The following is an 18863-nucleotide window of genomic DNA, read 5'->3' as shown; positions in this document are numbered from 1 at the left end:
CATCATCACAATGAGGTGCCGTGCCTGGTGCGCGCGCGGCGCCTCTTTCAAATGTGTTTGAAAACACCCACCAACGGTGACATAGCCTTGTCCATGCTTCACGGGGCATAGCCTTGGACATGGTGACTAACTCCAACTTCTAGCCCAATGGTTGTTACCAAATTTAAACACCGCCGAAATTTCTAAGCCTATTCAGTCTGAAAGGTGGCTTTTTTGAACAACCGACACGTCTTTCATTTTGTTCAGACTAAATTTAATTTTGTTCAGACCTTCCAGTACTTCACGCACCGCGCCAACCGCACCAAAAACTACACTGACACCACCCAACCCAATCAACCCTCCCCCGCCGCTCCGGCCATCGCGGCCGGAGTGCGGTGAGCGCCCACCTGCAGGGCCAGCAGGAGGTGCACCAGCCGGGCGCCGAAGCAGTACTGCTCGACGGCGTGCGTCTTCAGCACGGCCGCCTTGTCGACGGTGGCCGGCGGCGGGTACTTGTCACGCAGCTGGGCCAGCAGGATCTCGGCCTTCACCGAGAGACGCGGCACCAACAGCAGCACCAGCACGGCGTCGTGGTCACCTGCGCAGGGAACATAAGTCAGCGGGCGGGGTGGAGGGAGGCGTCGTGGCCCTCTGTGGAGGGACCGGAGGTCAGCAGCCGGGTGGAGGGAGGCGTCGTGGCCCTCTGTGGAGGGACCGGAGGTCAGCAGCCGGGTGGAGAGTGGCGTCGTGGTCCCCTACGGGCGACCGGAGATCAAGGAGCGGAGCGGAGGGAGGGGCAGTGGTCCCCTGCGGAGGGACCGGAGGTCAGGGGCTGGGGTGGAGGGAGGCGCAGTGGCCCCCTGCGGAGGGACCGGAGGGACCGGAGGTCAGGGGCTGGGGTGGAGGGAGGCGCAGTGGCCCCCTGCGGAGGGACCGGAGGGACCGGAGGTCAGGGGTTGGGGTGGAGAGAGGCGCAGTTGTCCCCTGCGGAGGGACCGGAGGTCTGGGGGCAGGGTGGAGGAAGGCGCAATGGTCCCATACGTGGAGGGACCGCAGGTCAGGTGCCGGGTGGCCGGGGTCGGGGGCGGGAAGGGCCCGAGGTCAGGGGGCGGGAGGGACCCGGAGGTCAGGGGGGTGGGGGGACCGGAGGTCAGGAGGTGGTGTTCGCCCAGACTGAACAAGGTGAGCGAGATCAGTCTCTGCGGGGACACGCAGGCGGTTGCCCGCAGTTAAGGAGTCGGATAAAAATCCAATACCATTCAAGGATTGAAGATCACTTGATGTGACAGGCTGACCGGTCATCCAAATGGCTATTCAAACGGACGTTTGACACCCTAATAAGATTAAGTATCGCGGCGCACCCACGAGTTGGAAGCAGGAACAAACAACAAACGACATAGGGCCACCTCACCATACGGATGCCCACGGAGCAGAAAACAAAACTAAAAATACGGCGCCAGCCCACCTCCCCTGGCGAGGAAGCTGTCGGGGAGAAAGTTGGCCAGCAGCTCCACGTGACGGTTCGACTGCTGCACCTCGATCTTCCGCAGGTCCATCTCAATCGCCTTGGCATGCGCCTTTGTCTCCGCGAACATTTTCTGCGCGGAACAGACAAAACTTGTCAGCATCGCGAGCTCACCCCTGATACACAGCGTGTTACATGCACGGTACGCCGTTAACGACCCCAGAACCACACGTTTGCGGTATCTGAGACACAATGGGAGCTGCATTTTACACAGTACCGCCGGCCTTTAACTTTACATCGCTCGCGGGCAGGGGATGGGGAAGGGGGAGCAAATGCGTGCTGCGTTCAAACACCACCACCACGACAGTTTTGTCCAGCTCGAAGCAAGACGAAACACCCCAGCACGAACAACAAACCACAATTTCCCCAGCTCCCTATACAAGGCTCATCCAGGCAGCACCCAGCACCCCAACTCGCCACGCGCTGGACATCCGTCGGGCACCAACGCTACAGCCGCCGCCCACCTTGAAGTCGATCTTCTCTGCCGGCACGCCGACCGGCTTGTTGGTCTCGCGCTCCAGCTGGGCGCGCAGCTCGCCGTTCTGGTCCTGCAGCCGCTGGACCAGCTCGCGGAACTTGCCGATGGTGCTGGCGTGGTCGGCAATCACCTCGTGCGCCGCCTCCAGGCTCCGCTCCACCTGAGGCATGCACGTGGAGAGGTGGACCAGGTGGGGAGGCGCCGAGCAACGTGGAAGAGTAGCTGGCGCAACAGAAAAACTGGCAAACGGGCAAACGCGGACAACACGCATCCAACGAGGCTCGTTGTTCATTTCTCAGATATCGCGTGTGTCCATCCCTCCTACCAGGGCGGGAGGCAGGCGACGCCCATGGCCTCAGCAGCTGAGCGCGTCGTTGAGCCCCGCCGACATACACATACACGCACACACACACACGCACACATACATACACGCACACACTTGGGTATTATCAGGTCCGGTGCTGATTTACTGGTCCGGACCCACTGATCGGGCACAGCTCCCCAGCAAAATCCACGCCGTTAAAACCACATACTTGACAGACTTCGGTGTGGCCACAGACTGCCCCATGGACATGACCCTCAATCCGTCCACTCCTCTGCCGCCGAGCCCATGCTCTCCCGCCCGCCAGCCGGTGCTCCGGCCCCGTCCCTCTTCCCGGATCAGCGCGCCCGTCGTCGGCCGCACCTGGCGCAGCTGGCCGGTCTTCATGTCGAGCTCCTGCTTCAGCTCCAGCTCCACCTCGCGGAAGTTCTCGGCGATCTCCTCGTTGGCGTCGTGGAGGGCCTCCATGGTGGAGAGCTCCTCGGCCAGCTCCTGGATGCGGTCCTCCTGGGCCAGGTTCCGCTGCGACAGCTGCTCGACCATCTCCTCGGCACCCAGCGCCGCGTCCACCTGGCAGTCACGGCGGGAGTCAGAGTAACCGGAGCCAGCTTGGCCGGCACGGCAGCAGCTGAGGAGGGGAGAGAGCGGCGGGCACGGGCAGGTTAGAGGGCAGGGGCGAGCCTGGCCGGCACAGCAGGAGCTGAGGGGAAGGGGCGAAAGTAGCCGGCCCGGGTAGATTACAGGACAGGGGGCAGGCCTGATGGCAAAGGGGGAAATGATGGGAAGGGGCGAGTGTGGCCGGCACGGGTAGATTAGAGGACAGGGGCAGGCCTGATGGCACAGGGGAGCTGATGGGAAGGGCGAGAGTAGCCGGCCCGGGTAGATTAGAGGACAGGGGGCAGGCCTGATGGCACAGGGGGAACTGATGGATAGGGGCGAAAGTGGCAGGCACGGGCATATTAGAGGATGCGGGCAGGCTTGATGGCACAGGGGGAGCTGATGGGAAGGGGCGAGAGTGGCGGGCACGGGAAGGTCTGAGGACAGGGGTGAGCCTGTTGGCACAAGGGGCTGCTACAGACGAGGACGGCGCTGTATGAGGAACGCCGCGACGTACAGGCAGGTGGCGGTGTACCTCACGCTTACGAATAACAATTACGTGCTTCCGACACGATTCGAACAGAACAGCTGACTACAGCCGTCGCTATGAGAACGCAGATGACTGGCACGGTATACTAACCAGTCACAGCCGTGACCACACTTAACTAGCATGTCCACAAAACTCCCTCACCAACGACGCCAAATGGCTGCAGTCAAACCGGCCATTCAATGTGATCCAAGTTAAGTCGCTAACACAGTGGAGGCTGCCTAGGGCACGGCTGCGGAAAAGGAACGCTAGGGCGCTTCAACTCGAGGAACACAACGACGTATCTGCGATCATGGCAATGGCGATTATGTCAATTGGGTTTTACAACATGTCTTCAAAACATACGTAACTTACATAAATAAACCATACAGAACTTCACCCATTCAAGGAGTGATCATATCGATCTCTTTAGCCATTTCATCCGATCCTTTTGAACGGTTGAGTTTCTGGGATCAGAGGTAACGTTACGCAATACTTGTCTGTGCCTTGACCCATATCATCCGATCGCACAATTCCAAGTAAATGGCAAAACTTGGTGGCGAAATCTTAACGTGCCGCAATACTCGGCACCGTCTGTTCTGCCCTGTGACGTCACCTGACCTTCGGCACGACCGCTGCCGCCGACCGCAGGCCATATCCGTCATGGGAAAATAACGAGCGCCTAAAGCGACTCGATCCCAACCTTCCACGGGTGGGTGGAACGGAAAGCATGCGCTCTAACCAACTGAACCATCGGGACATGTCCTTAACCATCGGTCAGAGCCCTTACACGTCGGCCAAACACGTCATCCGCACGCCACTTAACAAACGACGGCACCATCACCACCAGGGATCTGCGCCCGCCACCGCAGGTCAAGGCCCGCGAGCGACGCATCGCGTCACATACCGCCCCACCCCGCCTCGCCTCGCCTCGCCTCGCCTCGCCTCGCCTCGCCTCGCCTCGCCTCGCCTCGCCTCGCCCCGCCCCGCCCCGCCCCGCCCCGCCCCGCCCAGCCCGCCCAGCTTCATCCCGCCCTCCCCCCGGCCCCTCCGCCTCGCTCGCTCGCTCGCCCGCCTCGCCCCGCCCCCAGCCTCCCCCGCCCCGCCCACGCCCGCCCCCGCCCCGCCTCGCCTCGCCTCCTGCCAGTCGCCCTCGCCACTCGCCTCGCCTCGCCTCGCCTAGCCTCGCCTCGCCTCGCCTCGCCTCGCCTCGCCTCGCCTCGCCTCGCCTCGCCTCGCCTCGCCCCGCCCCGCCCCGCCCCGCCTCACCTGCTCCTGCAGGTCGGCGATGCTGGCCTCGAGCTCGGCGGCGCGGCCGCGGAACCGGTCCCGCTCGCGGCCCAGTTCCGTCAGGTCGGCGCGCAGCTTCTCCATCTCCTTCTGCGAGCGCTGCAGCTCGTGCTTGTCGTGCGCGGCCACGTCGCGCATGCTGGCAACGGACGGACCGTTAGCGCCGGCGCACGGGGAGAGGTGGTCGTGACGGTGGCGACGGGGGAGAGGATGGCGGTGGCCGAGACAAGAGCAATCGATCATTATCATGGTCACGGTCATGATTATCATAACAAAGATGGGCATTGCGATGACAGCTGTAGTGGCAACGACGACGATGACCATGTGGATGAGTGGGGCCTACAACGAACACGAAACCTATCGGCATTCGGTGAGCATGAAGCCGAAACAGCGCTTAGCATAGACATTGGGAATCGCCGTTTAAAGGACCAGTTACAACTCTAAAGAGCGGCTATTAAAATGTCGTCTCGGACCCCTCTCCAATACGATCTGTTGAGAGGATGTGGTGCAGGGAGCCTGGATGCATGCCAGCAAGGTAGCCCCGTCTGGAGTGAGCCCCTTCTTCGCCAGCGGCGCTGTCTGAAGTGGACCCCTTCCCCACCAACAACGCCGCCTGGAGTGGACCCCTTCCCCACCAGCGGCGCTGCTCACCGGATCAGCGTCTCCTTCAGCCGGTCGTTCTGCTGGCCGAGCTGCTTGACTTGGAAGGAGGTGGCGGTGGCCTCGCCGCTCTCGCCACGCTGCTGCACCTCCTCCTGCAGGATCTGCAGGTCCAGCCGCAGCTCCTCGATCCGCTCGTTGGCCTGGTCCAGCTCCAGCTGCAGCGTCTCCGCCTGCGAGGGGAGGGTGAGGAGGCGGCGGGTCAGAAGTCATGACGGTCGGTACGGCAGCGCTCGGCGCGGATGACGCCGGGAGTGAGGACAGACGACCAGCTAGGGACAACCGAGCCGCGCTGGGCCCGGCTGGGCGGGCCTCCTCCAGGTCTGCTCCCATCGCGATACAATCCACGTCACCTGATGGGCCTCATCCGAGCTGCGACAAATCATTCGAAGACTACAACGCACATGTACGTCATGCGCAGCAGCCACGAGAGCAAAGGATCACTTCCGAGTAGGCACCTCCCAGCTCAGATCCGCCATAGCGTGGCATGCATATTCCACAAAACCCGCTAAACTGCGTGCAGGCTTACTGACCAGCATCACACACTGGCATAGCAAGCCATTTCACGCCCTCTCCACGACACGCACCACGACGGCGTCGGCGTCAGCGTCAGTGCCAACACAACACCACGCCGGCGGTGGCCGGCCAGCCTACCTTCTCATCGGCCATCTCCTTGTCGAGAGCAGCCATCTCCAGCGTCTCCTGCGCGTCTGCCGTCTCCTCCTGGACGCGCTGGTGCTCCTCCAGCGCCTCCTGCCGCTCCTGTCGCGCCTTCTGAAGCTGTGGAGTCGCGCGTGCAGTGTCAGCCTCGGCGCGCGCAGGGTCTGACGTCACCGACGGCGGCGGCGAGCCAAGACCGGGGCGGTGGTAAGTCCAAGACGGTGGTGGGCCCGGGGCGGTGGCGGGCCCCGAGGCGGTGGTGGGTCCGGAGCGGTGGTGGGTCCGGGGCGATGGTGGGCCCGGGGAGTTGGTGGGTCCGGGACGGTGGCAGGATTCGACTGAAGACATTCCACATGGTTCGCTTTGATGGCTCGGCAGAAGGCGTTACACGTGTGAAGCTCCTGCATACTGCAGATTGCTCACTTACCTTGATCAGAAAGGGCGCAACATTCCAAAATAAGTGCGTGACGTTACCAGTTCCAGCCCTCGGCCGGCACCACTAAACCAGCCACTATAGCTCCCACCCTTGCGCGGTTCTACGGGAGCCTGACCGACCAGCTTAAGCACCTGGTCACACAGGCGCAGTGGCAGCCCCGCCCCGAGGCCCTGACCCTGACTGAACCCCCTCCCCCGCCGAGCTGCGCCGCCCACCTCCTTCTGCAGCTGGGCCTGCTGCTCCAGCATGCGGGCCTTGAACTCCTGCAGATGCTCCAGCTGAATGCGGGCCTTGTCAAACTCCTTCAGTTTGTCGCGGTCCTGGGCCCGCTTGGCTGCGAATGCGGTTAGATGGTCGATGAGTGAGGAACACACAGCTCGTCGACTAATTTCAGACACGGGTGTCGGTGTTTAAGCTCCACACCATCATTACCATTATTATCATAATCATAATCATCACCATCACCATCAGCATCATTTGCAGCATCAAGCAACGGCACAGATAAACAGACTGCACCTCTAGGGTCCATTTACGCATAACCCGCTATATAGATAGTATGCAGCCCGCAAAGAGAATCAAAACCCTCCACGCGGCCGCCGCGCGGCCGACTGCAGCCACTACCCCAGGAAACATCAACACTCATCACCACACCGCTCCGGCCAGTCGTCGCGTTCGGCACAAACGCTGTCACACCTATCTTCCCCGACCCGAGCTCCGTGCCGGCCCCGAGCGGCACACACCTTTGAGTGTCTCCAGCCGCTCGTTGAGGTCCTTGACCTCGTCACGCAGGTTCTCGATCTCGCGCTGCTGGTCGGCGCTGGCTGGCGTGACCTGCGGCCCCACCTGGCCCGGCGTCGCCGGCGACGGGCTCTCCACAAAGTTGGTCTGCGCACGGACGTGTCTGTGTTAGCGGGGAGCGATCGAGGAACGGTCTTCGAGGAATGAGGAACGAGGAACTTCGAGGATCGATCGGCAGGCCGACACCCGGAGGAGTCTGCGTCGGCGCGAGACAATGCCGGGAGGGCGTGAGGGACCAGGATCGGCGAACGACGCAGACCACCAGCTCCAATGAATACTTCCGCACCGACAAACATGCATGCCAAAGCTGTCGACAACGATCATAGCTTAACAATTTCAACGCCGATAGTACGTAGTTAATCGTGATGGCTCGCAAGTGACACACGCGGTTAGTTAGTCGAGCTTGCGGTCCTAATGGTCGCGTCTGGATATCCCAGCGTCGCCATCCGCTTCTCTGACCACGACTTCAGTCCGTCCAGCAGCCTCGACGCCAATCCCCTCCGCTGCTGCACGCGGCGAACTACAACCCCGCGATGGCCACGACTCCCATCATCGCGCCCAACTTCCCCGCCGGCTAGACACCGAGAGCAGGTGAGCACACCCTGCGAGTACCCACAGAACGAGCCCCGGCCCGACCCGACGCGACCCGGTCCACCTCGGCCCGGCCCGACCCGCCCCGGTCCACCTCGGCCCGGCCCGACCCGCCCAGTCCACCTCGGCCCGGCCCGGCCCGACCCACCTCCACGAACGAGGCGCGCTTGTTGCCGCTGAGATCCTGCGTCGAGCCGCCGGCGGCGGTGCGCTCCTTCTTCGGCGAAATCTCCAGCGTCGACGAGGCCTTCTTGGTGGGCATGTTGCGGCCCTTGGGGCTGATCTTGGTGGGCTCGCGTGGAGAGGAGTGGCCCGAGGAGCGGGCGGAGCCGGGGGTCGGCAGTCTGCCGGCGCGGACACGCCGACGTGGACGCCCGGCGGACACGGACACGCGCGGACACGGCGGGCCAAGGACGCGGACACGGCCGTCACGACACGCCGGGACATACGCTGAGTAGAGCGGCTGCCGCACGCTCGGCAGCACACTGGACGGCTCACCACAACAGTGGTGGCGGGTTGCACGGCATGGGAGCAGAGAACTGATTGCAACCAGTCAGCACTCTGAGATGAGCGCTGATGTACGACGCGTGATATGGTATTGAGTATTTCGGCGTTACTATTGCCGGGTTGCACGCGTATAAAAGCAGATGTGTGACCAGGAAAGCTAGAGAGCACAGTTACCTACCAACAGTTGACGGCTCAAAACTGTGCGGTCACGGCACACTTCTGTCTCACTATGCACAGGTACGGAACATAAGATATGTTCTGGTACATATAACAAACACGTTGGCATAGTGGTCACTGGACCACACCTTTACCCTAGACATGGGCAGAACTCTGCAACAGCCAGGGTTACGTCGGACGACATGACGCCAAACAGGAGGGAAACATGACAACAGCGCAGACAATTGCTAACCCCGCTGGTGGGACCACGTCACATCATGTTCACAGAGAGGACACAGGCAGCGGCCAGCGGTGGCGGCAGCGGACGCGTGGTCCCTGGGACAGGACACAGACAGCGGCCAGCGGTGGTGGCAGCGGACGCATGGTCCCTAGGACAGGACACAGACAGCGGCCAGCGGTGGTGGCAGCGGACGCGTGGTCCCTGGGACAGGACACAGACAGCGGCCAGCGGTAGTGGCAGCGGACGCGTGGTCCCTGGGATAGGACACGACAGCTCATTGAGTTTAGGCGGTGGTGGCTCAGAATGTACAGCACTCCCAAGCGATACCAGTTGCTGCCACTACCAGAAAACGGAGACGAGCATGCACCGTGCGTGCGCAGAGTGGATGTGCTGATGCTACAGCCCGGCATATACGGCGACGACAACGGCCAGACGAAGGAAAGACGAAGACAACTGTCCTGGTCTACCTAGTTATGCAGGCGGACCTTTTTTCCGCGCCGTGGACTAAGATGTTTCCATCGACGTGATATGTACATGAAACCATTTATCCACGATGTTCAGCGTGTTAACCACAAAAGTTGCAGTAAAAAATGAGTTGAAACAAATGACGCCGAAAACCTGTCACTGCGGCCTCATTACAGCCCCATAAACGGGGTAACACAATGTTCGCCTTCGACGGATAACGGATGCCGAATGCGGCTAACCGGACGGAACGCCCAATGCAGGACCGACAGGCGACGCAGCATGCCCCGAGATCAATACAGCGCCCGCATGCAACGTAACTCCGAACTCCGGCCACAGCCGCCGTCAGCCGGGGCACAGCTGCGCCCAGCCGGGCACAGCTGCGGCCCCGGCAGTGGCGCAGCTCAGCCGCAGCCGCCGTCAGCCGGGGCACAGCTGTGGCCCCGACAGTGGCGCCCTGTTCAGCCGCGGAACAGCCGTCTGTTAAACAGCGGCCGCGCTGTTCGGCGCTGTAGCTGTGGCGCCGCGGCTCGCGCTCAGTGATTTTCAGAGCAGGCTCTGCGGCCGGAGTTGCACCGCCAGACGGCGGCGGCAGACAAAGAGACAAACACCCGCCGTGAAAGAGAGACAAAGAAAGGCAGACGCGTGCAGAGAAGGCTCTGGGTTACAGATCTGCACTCCCCATCCCGCCACAGCCTGGCTGCGGCGTCACAGATACCGTGAAGGCCGCCTCAGCTCAAGACGTGCCAGTGGTCACACACCCACTTCATCTGCTCCATATGAAGCCGCCATTCGGGTCATAAAACCAAGGGGCTTAAGATAACCTTATATGGGCGTCTCTGATCCGCACTCCACACCCGAGATCTAATGCAACAGCTGTTTTGTCTCCGTTTCCGGTGGTGAATCTTCCATCTGAAACCCCTGTGAGCGTCCCAGCCAGGCCGGCGGACGCCGCCCCGCGCCCGAGCCCCGCACACTGCACGCGGACACATCGAGCGGGGTCACAGTGACGTCCGAGGGGACCGTGCTGCCGTCGCGGCCGGGCCAGCCGGCCCTCAGGTCACTCACAGGAGGCGGCGCCGCTTCACGCCGGCCACGCTACAACACACAGAAAGAGAGGCGTGGCAGCTCGAGCGGTGGTGGCGGCGGAGAAGGGAGCAGCGCGAGAGGGATCCAGCCCTCGCAGCGGTCACCGAGCAGTCGCGCACGCCCGGCCAGAGACCCGTGCCCGTCACCTCACCCGCCATCGCCCGGCACTGCATCCGCACCAGCGCGAGGCGCTGCATCTGCCAGCGCCCGGCATTGCGCACGCGCCAGCGCCCGGCACTGCATCTGCCAGCGCCCGGCACTGCACACGCGCCAGCGCCCGGCACTGCGCACGCGCCAGCGCCCGGCACTGCATCTGTCAGCGCCCGGCACTGCATCGCGCCAACGACCCGTGCCTGACACCCGCGCCAGTGACCCGTGTCTGACACGCGTTACCGGCGCCTGACAACCGTGACCCGTGCCTGACACCAACGCCAATGACTCGTGCCTGACACCCGCGCCAACGACCCGTGCCTGACACCCGCACCAGTGACCCGTGCCTGACACGCGTTACCGGCGCCTGACAGCCATGACCAGTGCCGTCACAGCATGTGACCTGTGCGTGACGCAGCGCGCGTGCCCGACACACCGTAGCCCGGCCCGTGACGACCCAAGCCCCACACCAGAGGCCGTGACCAGCCGTTCCCGCGGGCCTCCGCTGACGGCCCTACCTGCCAGACGGGGTCTCCCTCCTGCCGGGGCTGAAAGGGACGGCGCCGATGGTCAGTCGGCCAGCACGGGCGGCACAGCGCCCCGGAACAGCAGACGACACGGAACCGGCCGACGACAACGACACAGCAGCGCGCTACGGAGGACAGCCGGCACAGCGACCGAGAAAAGCAGACGACACGAAACCGGCCGACAACGACACAGCAGCGCGCTACGGCAGAAGCCCGCACAGTGTGCACCACGGCGCGGGAACAGCAGCAGCACGGCAGTGCGATACAGTGGACACAGCGGTGCTAGGGAACAGCAACGACACAGGGCCACGGAACGGCAGACGATACTGCGCGGAGGAAAAGGTCAAGAGCACAGCGGCACGACACAGCAGAAGCCGGCGTCGGGCACAGCAGGCGACACAACGAGAGCCTCACGAAAGACGACACAGCGCAGGGGAAGCGCAGACCACACAGCATCCTCAGCGCAGAGGCGAGTGAGGGACAGGACAGGACGACCAGAGCGGCGGCGACGGTAACGCCACGGAGGCGGGCACAAACAGCCCAGGACGCCACGTCACGCGGGGAGACAGCGGGACAAGTAACGGGCCAGACAAGGCACAGCGCGCCGACACAGCACAGCGAGGCAGCTCGGGACCACACGGCGCCTGGCAGGACCGCGGGCCGTCCCTGGCAGGGGCAGGGAGCGGCGGTGCGCGCGGACTCCTCGCGAGGCCGGCCGGGACACACCGACTTTGCGCTCGAAGCTTTGCGTAATGACCGTTTCTTACGAGTCGGGAGCGACCCTGACTCCCCCCCAGAGCAATTCTTCCTCACGTATAGTGACGGCTGTCAGTAAACGGATCGTGGCGCAGCCGGTGGATGTGGCGTGGTGCTGTATACTGGCACCAGTCTAAACATGTTTCGTGAGCTTCAGGGCTCACAGGTCCGAATCATGCCTGCACGCCTCAGCCGCACGTCTCGCCAGCAACAGCCTCACCAGGGCGTGGGATGCACGTTAGTTAACGGCGGAGTTGGCGCGCCAGACAGTGCAGAACGCCGAATAGTCGAGCTCTAGTGCTGGTTAGTCCCCGGGAGCTCGTCAGTGCGATGAGTCTAGTCTAGTCCCCATGCCAAGTGCTCTGAGTGGGTACGTCCGAAGGGGTCTAGTCTAAACTGGGTGCTAAATGCTCCGCGGAGGGTGCGGCCTGTGCTGGTTAGTTAGACCGACGGAGAGTCGAGCTCACCGCCTGGCGGTCCGAAGCCAGCCCCGCTTCGGAGCCGGCAAGTGCTCGGCTCGGCCGGCGGCGCCGGCCTAGCTCGCCCCAGCGCTCACTGCATGTTAGTCACGTCGGTCCCGCCCGCGCGCACACGCGGGCCTACAACCGACACACCCAGCCGGCAGGACACCCACAGCGGCTAGTCTAGGACAGAACGGCCGGCGCGCGCGCGCCATGCCCGCGCGGCGGCGTTACTTGTGCACGCTGTCTCCGGACTGGGAGCGGCCGAGGCCGGCGGCGGCGCGGCCGGGCGCGCCGGAGGAGAGGCGCGGCAAGCCGAGACAGGCCGCCGGTCGCGCTCGGCAGCGACAGCCGCGCCCCGGGGCTGGCACGCACGGACACACGGCCGTCACGCGGGCGCCCGGCTCCGCCCGCCCCGGCGGCCGCCGGCGTGGCGAGAGGCGTCGGCGGCGAGTGAAGTACGGCGGGCAAGCACGGCGGTGACACGGCGGTGACACGGCGGTGACACGGCGGTGACATGGCGGTGACACGGCAGTGACACCGCGGTGACACGGTGGTGGCACAGCGGTGTCACGACGGCACCAGAGGGGCGTGGTGACAATGCCCGGCAGCGGTTGATCGGTGTCACAACGGTGCCAACAGCGCGTCATGACGGGGCCACAGCGGTGATCTAGCGGTGCCACAACGGCACCACACCCCCACCACGGCGGCACGACAGCGCCTCTGTAGTAACGCAGAGGCATTACAGGGACAATGAAGTGCTGGCACAGTGCTGTCGTTCCAAGCTGGCACTGTGGTGACGCTCCACCAGCGGCAAGCTGCGGGTAATCGGGTACTCAGCAGCTGATGGCACATGGACAGGGGCTGGACCAGCGCAGTGTCGGCATGGCACTGTACAGGCGGTGAGGGACGCCGCGCAGTGACCGTACGGCGTAGACTTCACAAAGCTGACGCGTCAGCAACGCGGGGCCGAAAACTCAAGGTCAGCAGAGCGTGGCAGCGTGGACAGTGGTAGCATTCGAAGCAAGAGGCTTCAAGACTCAGGAGAAATACCGTACACGAATCGACGGTCTGGTGGCCCATCGAGGCGATGTTGATCAGCATCCCTGGGACCAACGCTCTGTTAGGAGAAGCTTTGACGACAACCTCCGACACTACCCCGGGCCGCCTTGGGAAATAGCACGGCATCAAGGGAACGTGAACAGTGCAGGCTGCCGCCAGCTGCTGCTGCTGGTATCGACGCGAGCCTGCTGCTGTTGGATGCAGGTCACACCTGACGTACGACCACTTGCCTGCCGTCAGCGACGGCCGCCTGCCACCTGCGCGTCGCAAGACCGGAAGCCACTGGTTGGCGCACCAGATGAAAAGCGCCCACTCGCAGCCATGTCCGAACACAATGTTTTGTCGTTCACTCAGGATTTCGTCAGTGTGCATCCTGGCCCAACTGGCTACCAGGAGTCGGCCAGACGACTGCTTCGCCGCGCCGTGGTCAAGGCAGAGTCTACGGCCTGTTAGGGCCAGTTAGCAGTGCCCACGACAGTCCACGCACTGGAGAACGACACAGCGCACTGTCCTGCCGCGCTTACCGGCTCTTGGGCTTCTCTGCGGCGGGTGTGGAGGCCTTAGAGCCGGGCGTCGAGCTGCCCCCGTCCAGCACGGTCAGCTGAGTCTGCCGCACGAACACGCCGCAGTTCTCCCCGCACTGCGGCCGCGCGCCGGCGAGGTTAGACGAGACGCACTGCGCGGCCGGCGCCAAGCTGAGCGGCCGATGGCGCCAGCCAGCACACAGCGTGACATCACTGGATAGGTGGCATGACCAACACTTTCCAGCTCAGGCAATGCCAACAATAAAAAGAGCCAAAAGCAATATCATACTTGTTCTAAATTATTGGTGTTAAATGAAATATGCAATGATGCCTCAATGCATCAATGGTGCCCAAATGCCTCAACAGTGATCACAGACAGCAAAAAGAAAACACAAGCCAACAAACAACCCAGCTTCTACATTCTGCCCCCTGAGTCATGCCGTACCTCGCCAAAGAGTGAGATGTCTAACCCTGACAAAATCCCTCGACAAAATCCCTCACCTGGAAGTAGGTCTTGCCCTGCACAGTTCCATTGTTCTTGCCCTTAGGCTCGTCAAGGACGACGCCGATCCACTTTCCCGCAGCGAACTGCGTGGTGCCTACGTAGGCGACCGTGCCGACGCTTTCCTTGACCTGCACACGCTGGCCCACCTTCACTGATGGCTCCGCCATGTTGACTAGAGCCTGAGCCGCTCGATGGTGGTCGGCAAATGGGTCTGTGGCAGGGTGGAGTGCATATCAATGAGCAGAATATTTGTTTAGGTGGCTAGAAATCAGTGTTGGTGCTGCAGTCCGAAATTTCTGAAAGTTTGAACCTGAAATTCCAAGCATACCACAAAATCTTGCAGTATGGAATATCTTTTACATCAAACATAAGCCTGAGAGGAAAATATGTGAAATATGCAACTAGAAATATCAAATATTGATGCTACCAGACCCCAACTCAGCAACAAATAATCACTGCACATAGCAGCACTTGGTGACCAAGATCGTGGTGCAGTAAGCCAATGCTGACTGGTATTGTGTCTCCAAGAGCTGAGGTATGATGTGCGATTACAGGGTCACAACAGAATTAGGGTGCTTTTCATAGCTGAGGCATAAAGGAGCAGCCAGGAGCAGATGAGACTATGGAGGGAAATAAAATGGGAAGAATCTGACCATTCCTGCAGTAGGACAGCCAGACCCTAGAACTGGCCCAGCCCAGGCTGAACAGGCCTCTTTAAATGAGGCTCTACACATTTAGCCCAGTTCACCATGGCTTGACATGTCTGGTCCACTATGGACCTTTGCAGTTTTCCAAAGTTCAATGGTTCTTGAAAGGTTTGCCATATTTTGATCATTTCCATTTATTTTCCCAGTCATGTTTGTATGCTTGTGAAAAAGTTTCATATTTGTATGTGGCTTTGAACTGTGTTTGAACAGCTACAATGAAGACCTTTTGGTGCAGTCTACATCCCTGCCCTTTTTAAGACCTGAAGCCCTCTAGTTTTTGAGCTACCTACCTGTGAAAATGGGCAGAGTATTTTGGGGAAAACACATGAAGATCACCTTGGCATTCATGACACCATAATAACATCATTCAAATCCTGCCATTCCATAAGCCATGGGGTGACCAAGGCCAAAAAAAGGTCAAATGCCAAATCATTCCCAGCATTTCTCATGAACACAACTTCCAGATGCATTCAATTGGATCTGTCAATGTTATGCAAGAAAAGGTAACACCAGCTAGCATGCATTATCATTACCATCAGCATCCTGCAAAATTTGTTGGTGTGGAATAAGATTAGTTCATGCCTTTTATGTGGAACTCTAAGCAGGCAATACACAAATTCTGTCTGCTAAACATTGGTACCATGACATTCTGCAGAAACATTGCTCCAGGTGATGGACAATGATGCAATAGACATGGGCAGGTGCTGGTGGGTGAGCTGGGCAAACCTTTCCCTGGCTCAGATCCTGGATCAGGTGAGTCAAGCTCAGACCAGGCCAAATTGCTCTGAATTTTCACACAAATTTTGTAACTATGTATTCCCTGAGTACTTTTACCTGAAACTACCTTCAGAGCATCACAATTCCTTGGCACAACCACTCTTGATGTGCTCATATTCATGATAGTGCCTTAACTCCTGAAACTCTGAGCACCAGGATTCATGCTGCACTTGTGAATTTGTTGTGCATGCCGAGGGCTGAAATTTTTTACCGTGATTTTGCTGCTATGCCAGACATGTTCCACGTGACCAACATGCTTCTGTGCAGGGCAATTTTTACATCTGATTGGTATGAGGTGTCCTCTTGAAACGGTACATACTGCGAACACTATCGCATCCAATTTCGCTCCATGATTTCATCCCTTTTCAGTCTGCTTATGTTAAGGGCGTGACGTACTATCAGGTTATTGGGCGGGGCAGCAAACCAAACCAAGAACAGTTACAGCTGGTAGTATTGCGATTCATTACACGATCAGAAATCTACCGCAAAATCAAAATATTGCACCTGGAACGTGTCATGTTAAGCCGCGCCCAAACACCTCAACAATGCTTACCACCCGTCGGAAACAAAAAACACGCGACCGACGCCCTTCGAACAGCGACGATGCGCGGCCTTCACCTGCACCTGCCCTCAGTCAACCAAAACAACTCGGAATCACTGTAGACAATCATACCGCAGTTGTTTCAAGACCACTTGAGATATAAGCCACGAAATCAAAATACTCGTTACTATGGTCGTCTCATGTCAGTTATCGAATTGATTGTAAGATACGGCTCGCGCACTAACGGCAGCAACAATTAAGAACACGAGCATGCTTCTCCGTCGCAAACTTTCAGAAAGGTGGGAGCTAAAACTCAGGCTAGTTATTAGACACCAGCGGCCAGAAGCTTGGATGACTATCGATCGACTGCTCCTCACAATCACAGCAGACGATTCAGTGACACGTTTCATTATCGGTGTGCTATTGGCCCATTTGATTGCAATTGCATGGGTCATAACACAATGATCTCTATAATTACCTTTTGTTCTTCCTTCTGTGTTGCACCAATTCGACAGTCTGTGGGAGAGTTGACCCCCGCAACGACGCGTTTTGAAACTCCGTCGTCCTCCGCTCACTGAGAGAGACCATCGGCATGACAACCAACAAAGCGGCCAGAGGAAGATCAATGCATCACCACCAAAGCGGCCAGAGGAAGATCAATGCATCACCACCAAAGCGGCCAGAGGAAGATCAATGCATCACCACCAAAGCGGCCAGAGGAAGATCAATGCATCCTCCGCCCATCAAGAGCCATCTGATCACCCATTGGCATCTTTGGTTGGGCCCATACATCCTTCGGTGATTAATGATGCGGGCCTTGGTGATTTCTGCCTTGACCAATCATAAGGCTGGATGCAGTATTCACCGTCCAGAGCTTTCACCAACGCTGTGGCATCTGCCGACTGAGACTCTTGTCCGCACTGAGACATTCCTAATCATCCCAAAATTACTTGAAACTCTAGGACTTCGGGTGATTGGAAAAGGGACTTCTCTGAGACGGGCAAAGACATAGGAACGGTTTAAAAAAGACCCAGACTAATCGATCCTGGCTGAGAAGATCAGGGGCTAGAGGGCTCGATTTGGAGACGTCATAGCTTAACAGATCCTTTTTGTAGCCCCTGAGGCGGACGGCACCACTCCACCTCCTTGTCTGCAGCTGTCTCCAATCTCGGAAATTAATGGCCCCACGTTTGAAACCTATACGGTAGGAATAACAACTCAATACTGCCCAGCCGCTGATAATCTAGTGACCTCAGGTCACCATGTCGGCTTTCATCCCAGTGGTTATCCGTGAGATAGCTATGCAGCCATCTCTTATCTCAGGGACGACCCGTACTCGGACTGGTACGATCTTCCAAAACCGTTCCCCATGCGACCCGCAGTGCATTAGTTCGCCAGCCGTAGTGAATTTAGTGACCTCATGTCACTGTGGTGACCTTTAATCCGTAAAGTTAACGTAGAGGCTACACAGCCGTCGCGGATCACGGAAACAAGTGATCCGCTGCACCTGATTAGGTGTTATAAACTTGATGGTAGGTCCCCCGGTTCACACCAGGTCCTTCGCAAACACCAGAGCCTGATTCATGGTGCCCGTTGGTGTTTTAGTTCCTCAGGTGAACTAAAAAATGTTTTACAGTTTGTTGTCACAGTCGACTGCTGTCTCGCTCGCCTCCCTTCGATTCGACTTTGGTAATTGCCAGGTTTGATCGCTGTCGGATTTTTGTCCTGCGGCTTTCATCCCTGTCGATTTTGATTTCTGTCGATACTTTGTCGTCTGATTTTCTTCGTCCTAATTTTTCCATTGCTTTTTTTTGTGTCTGGACGCAGCGGTCTGTGACGTGATGCGTCCCCCCCCCCTCCCCACCTCCCCACCGTTCCGAGCGGTGTGCGCGGCCTGGGCATCACACCGAGCCGTCGAGTCCGGCAGCGGTCGTTCGCAGGACGGGGTAGGTCACTCGCAGGGCGGGGCAGATCGCTCACAGATTGGAGCAAGTCGCTCGCAGAGTGGGGCTGGTCACTCGCAGGACGGGACAGGTCGCTCGCAGGACGGGGCAAGCCGCTCGCAGAGTGGGGCAGGTCGCTCGCAGGACAGGATAGGTCACTCGCTGGACGGGGCAGGTCGCTCGCAGGGTGGGACAGGTCACTCGCAGGACAGGATAGGTCACTCGCAGGACAGGATAGGTCACTCTCTGGACGGGACAGGTCGCTCGCAGGACGGGGCAAGCCGCTCGCAGAGTGGGGCAGGTCGCTCGCAGGACAGGATAGGTCACTCGCTGGACGGGGCAGGTCGCTCGCAGGACGGGGCAGGCCGCCCGCAGGGTGGGGCAGGTCACTCGCAGGACAGGATAGGTCACTCGCTGGACGGGGCAGGTCGCTCGCAGGGTGGGGCAGGTCACTCGCAGGACAGGATAGGTCACTCGCTGGACGGGGCAGGTCGCTCGCAGGGCAAGTCAGATTATCTTCTCGCCCTCTCATCCTCTTTGCGTAAGAACCCGCGTCCTCGCACGCACTGCTGCCGGAAGGTCATTGCCATCCA

The 18863-nt window shown here is 59.9% G+C and overlaps 1 protein-coding gene across 1 annotated transcript; it reads right to left on the bottom strand.

Moving 5' to 3' along the window:
- Positions 1 to 332: 332 nt before the first annotated feature.
- Positions 333 to 16420, bottom strand: LOC119098158 (dynactin subunit 1). The gene is made up of 14 exons (XM_037221088.1): positions 16340 to 16420; positions 14299 to 14513; positions 13798 to 13913; positions 10986 to 11015; positions 8011 to 8206; positions 7214 to 7358; positions 6689 to 6807; positions 6032 to 6157; positions 5369 to 5550; positions 4697 to 4856; positions 2668 to 2874; positions 1969 to 2142; positions 1445 to 1577; positions 333 to 577 (listed from the first exon to the last, which is right to left on the bottom strand). The coding sequence occupies exons 2-14, from the start codon at positions 14467 to 14469 to the stop codon at positions 333 to 335; spliced, it is 2004 nt and encodes a 667-aa protein (XP_037076983.1). The 5' UTR covers positions 14470 to 14513; positions 16340 to 16420.
- Positions 16421 to 18863: the final 2443 nt, after the last annotated feature.

This window comes from Pollicipes pollicipes, unplaced genomic scaffold (assembly GCF_011947565.3).
Source record: "Pollicipes pollicipes isolate AB1234 unplaced genomic scaffold, Ppol_2.1 Scaffold_4740;HRSCAF=5597_pilon_pilon_pilon, whole genome shotgun sequence".
In the NCBI taxonomy this organism is placed as follows: Eukaryota; Metazoa; Arthropoda; class Thecostraca; order Pollicipedomorpha; family Pollicipedidae; genus Pollicipes; species Pollicipes pollicipes.
This window is presented reverse-complemented; position numbering and strand designations above follow the sequence as displayed.

Coding starts and splice junctions, on each gene's coding strand:
- LOC119098158 (XM_037221088.1), bottom strand. CDS start 14,469: ATGGCGGAGCCATCAGTGAAGGTGGGCCAGCGTGTGCAGGTCAAGGAA. Junction 6,808..7,213: donor GCGGCTGGAGACACTCAAAG/GTGTGTGCCGCT, acceptor CCGCATTCGCAG/CCAAGCGGGCCCAGGACCGC. Junction 4,857..5,368: donor CTGAAGGAGACGCTGATCCG/GTGAGCAGCGCC, acceptor GTCCGTTGCCAG/CATGCGCGACGTGGCCGCGC.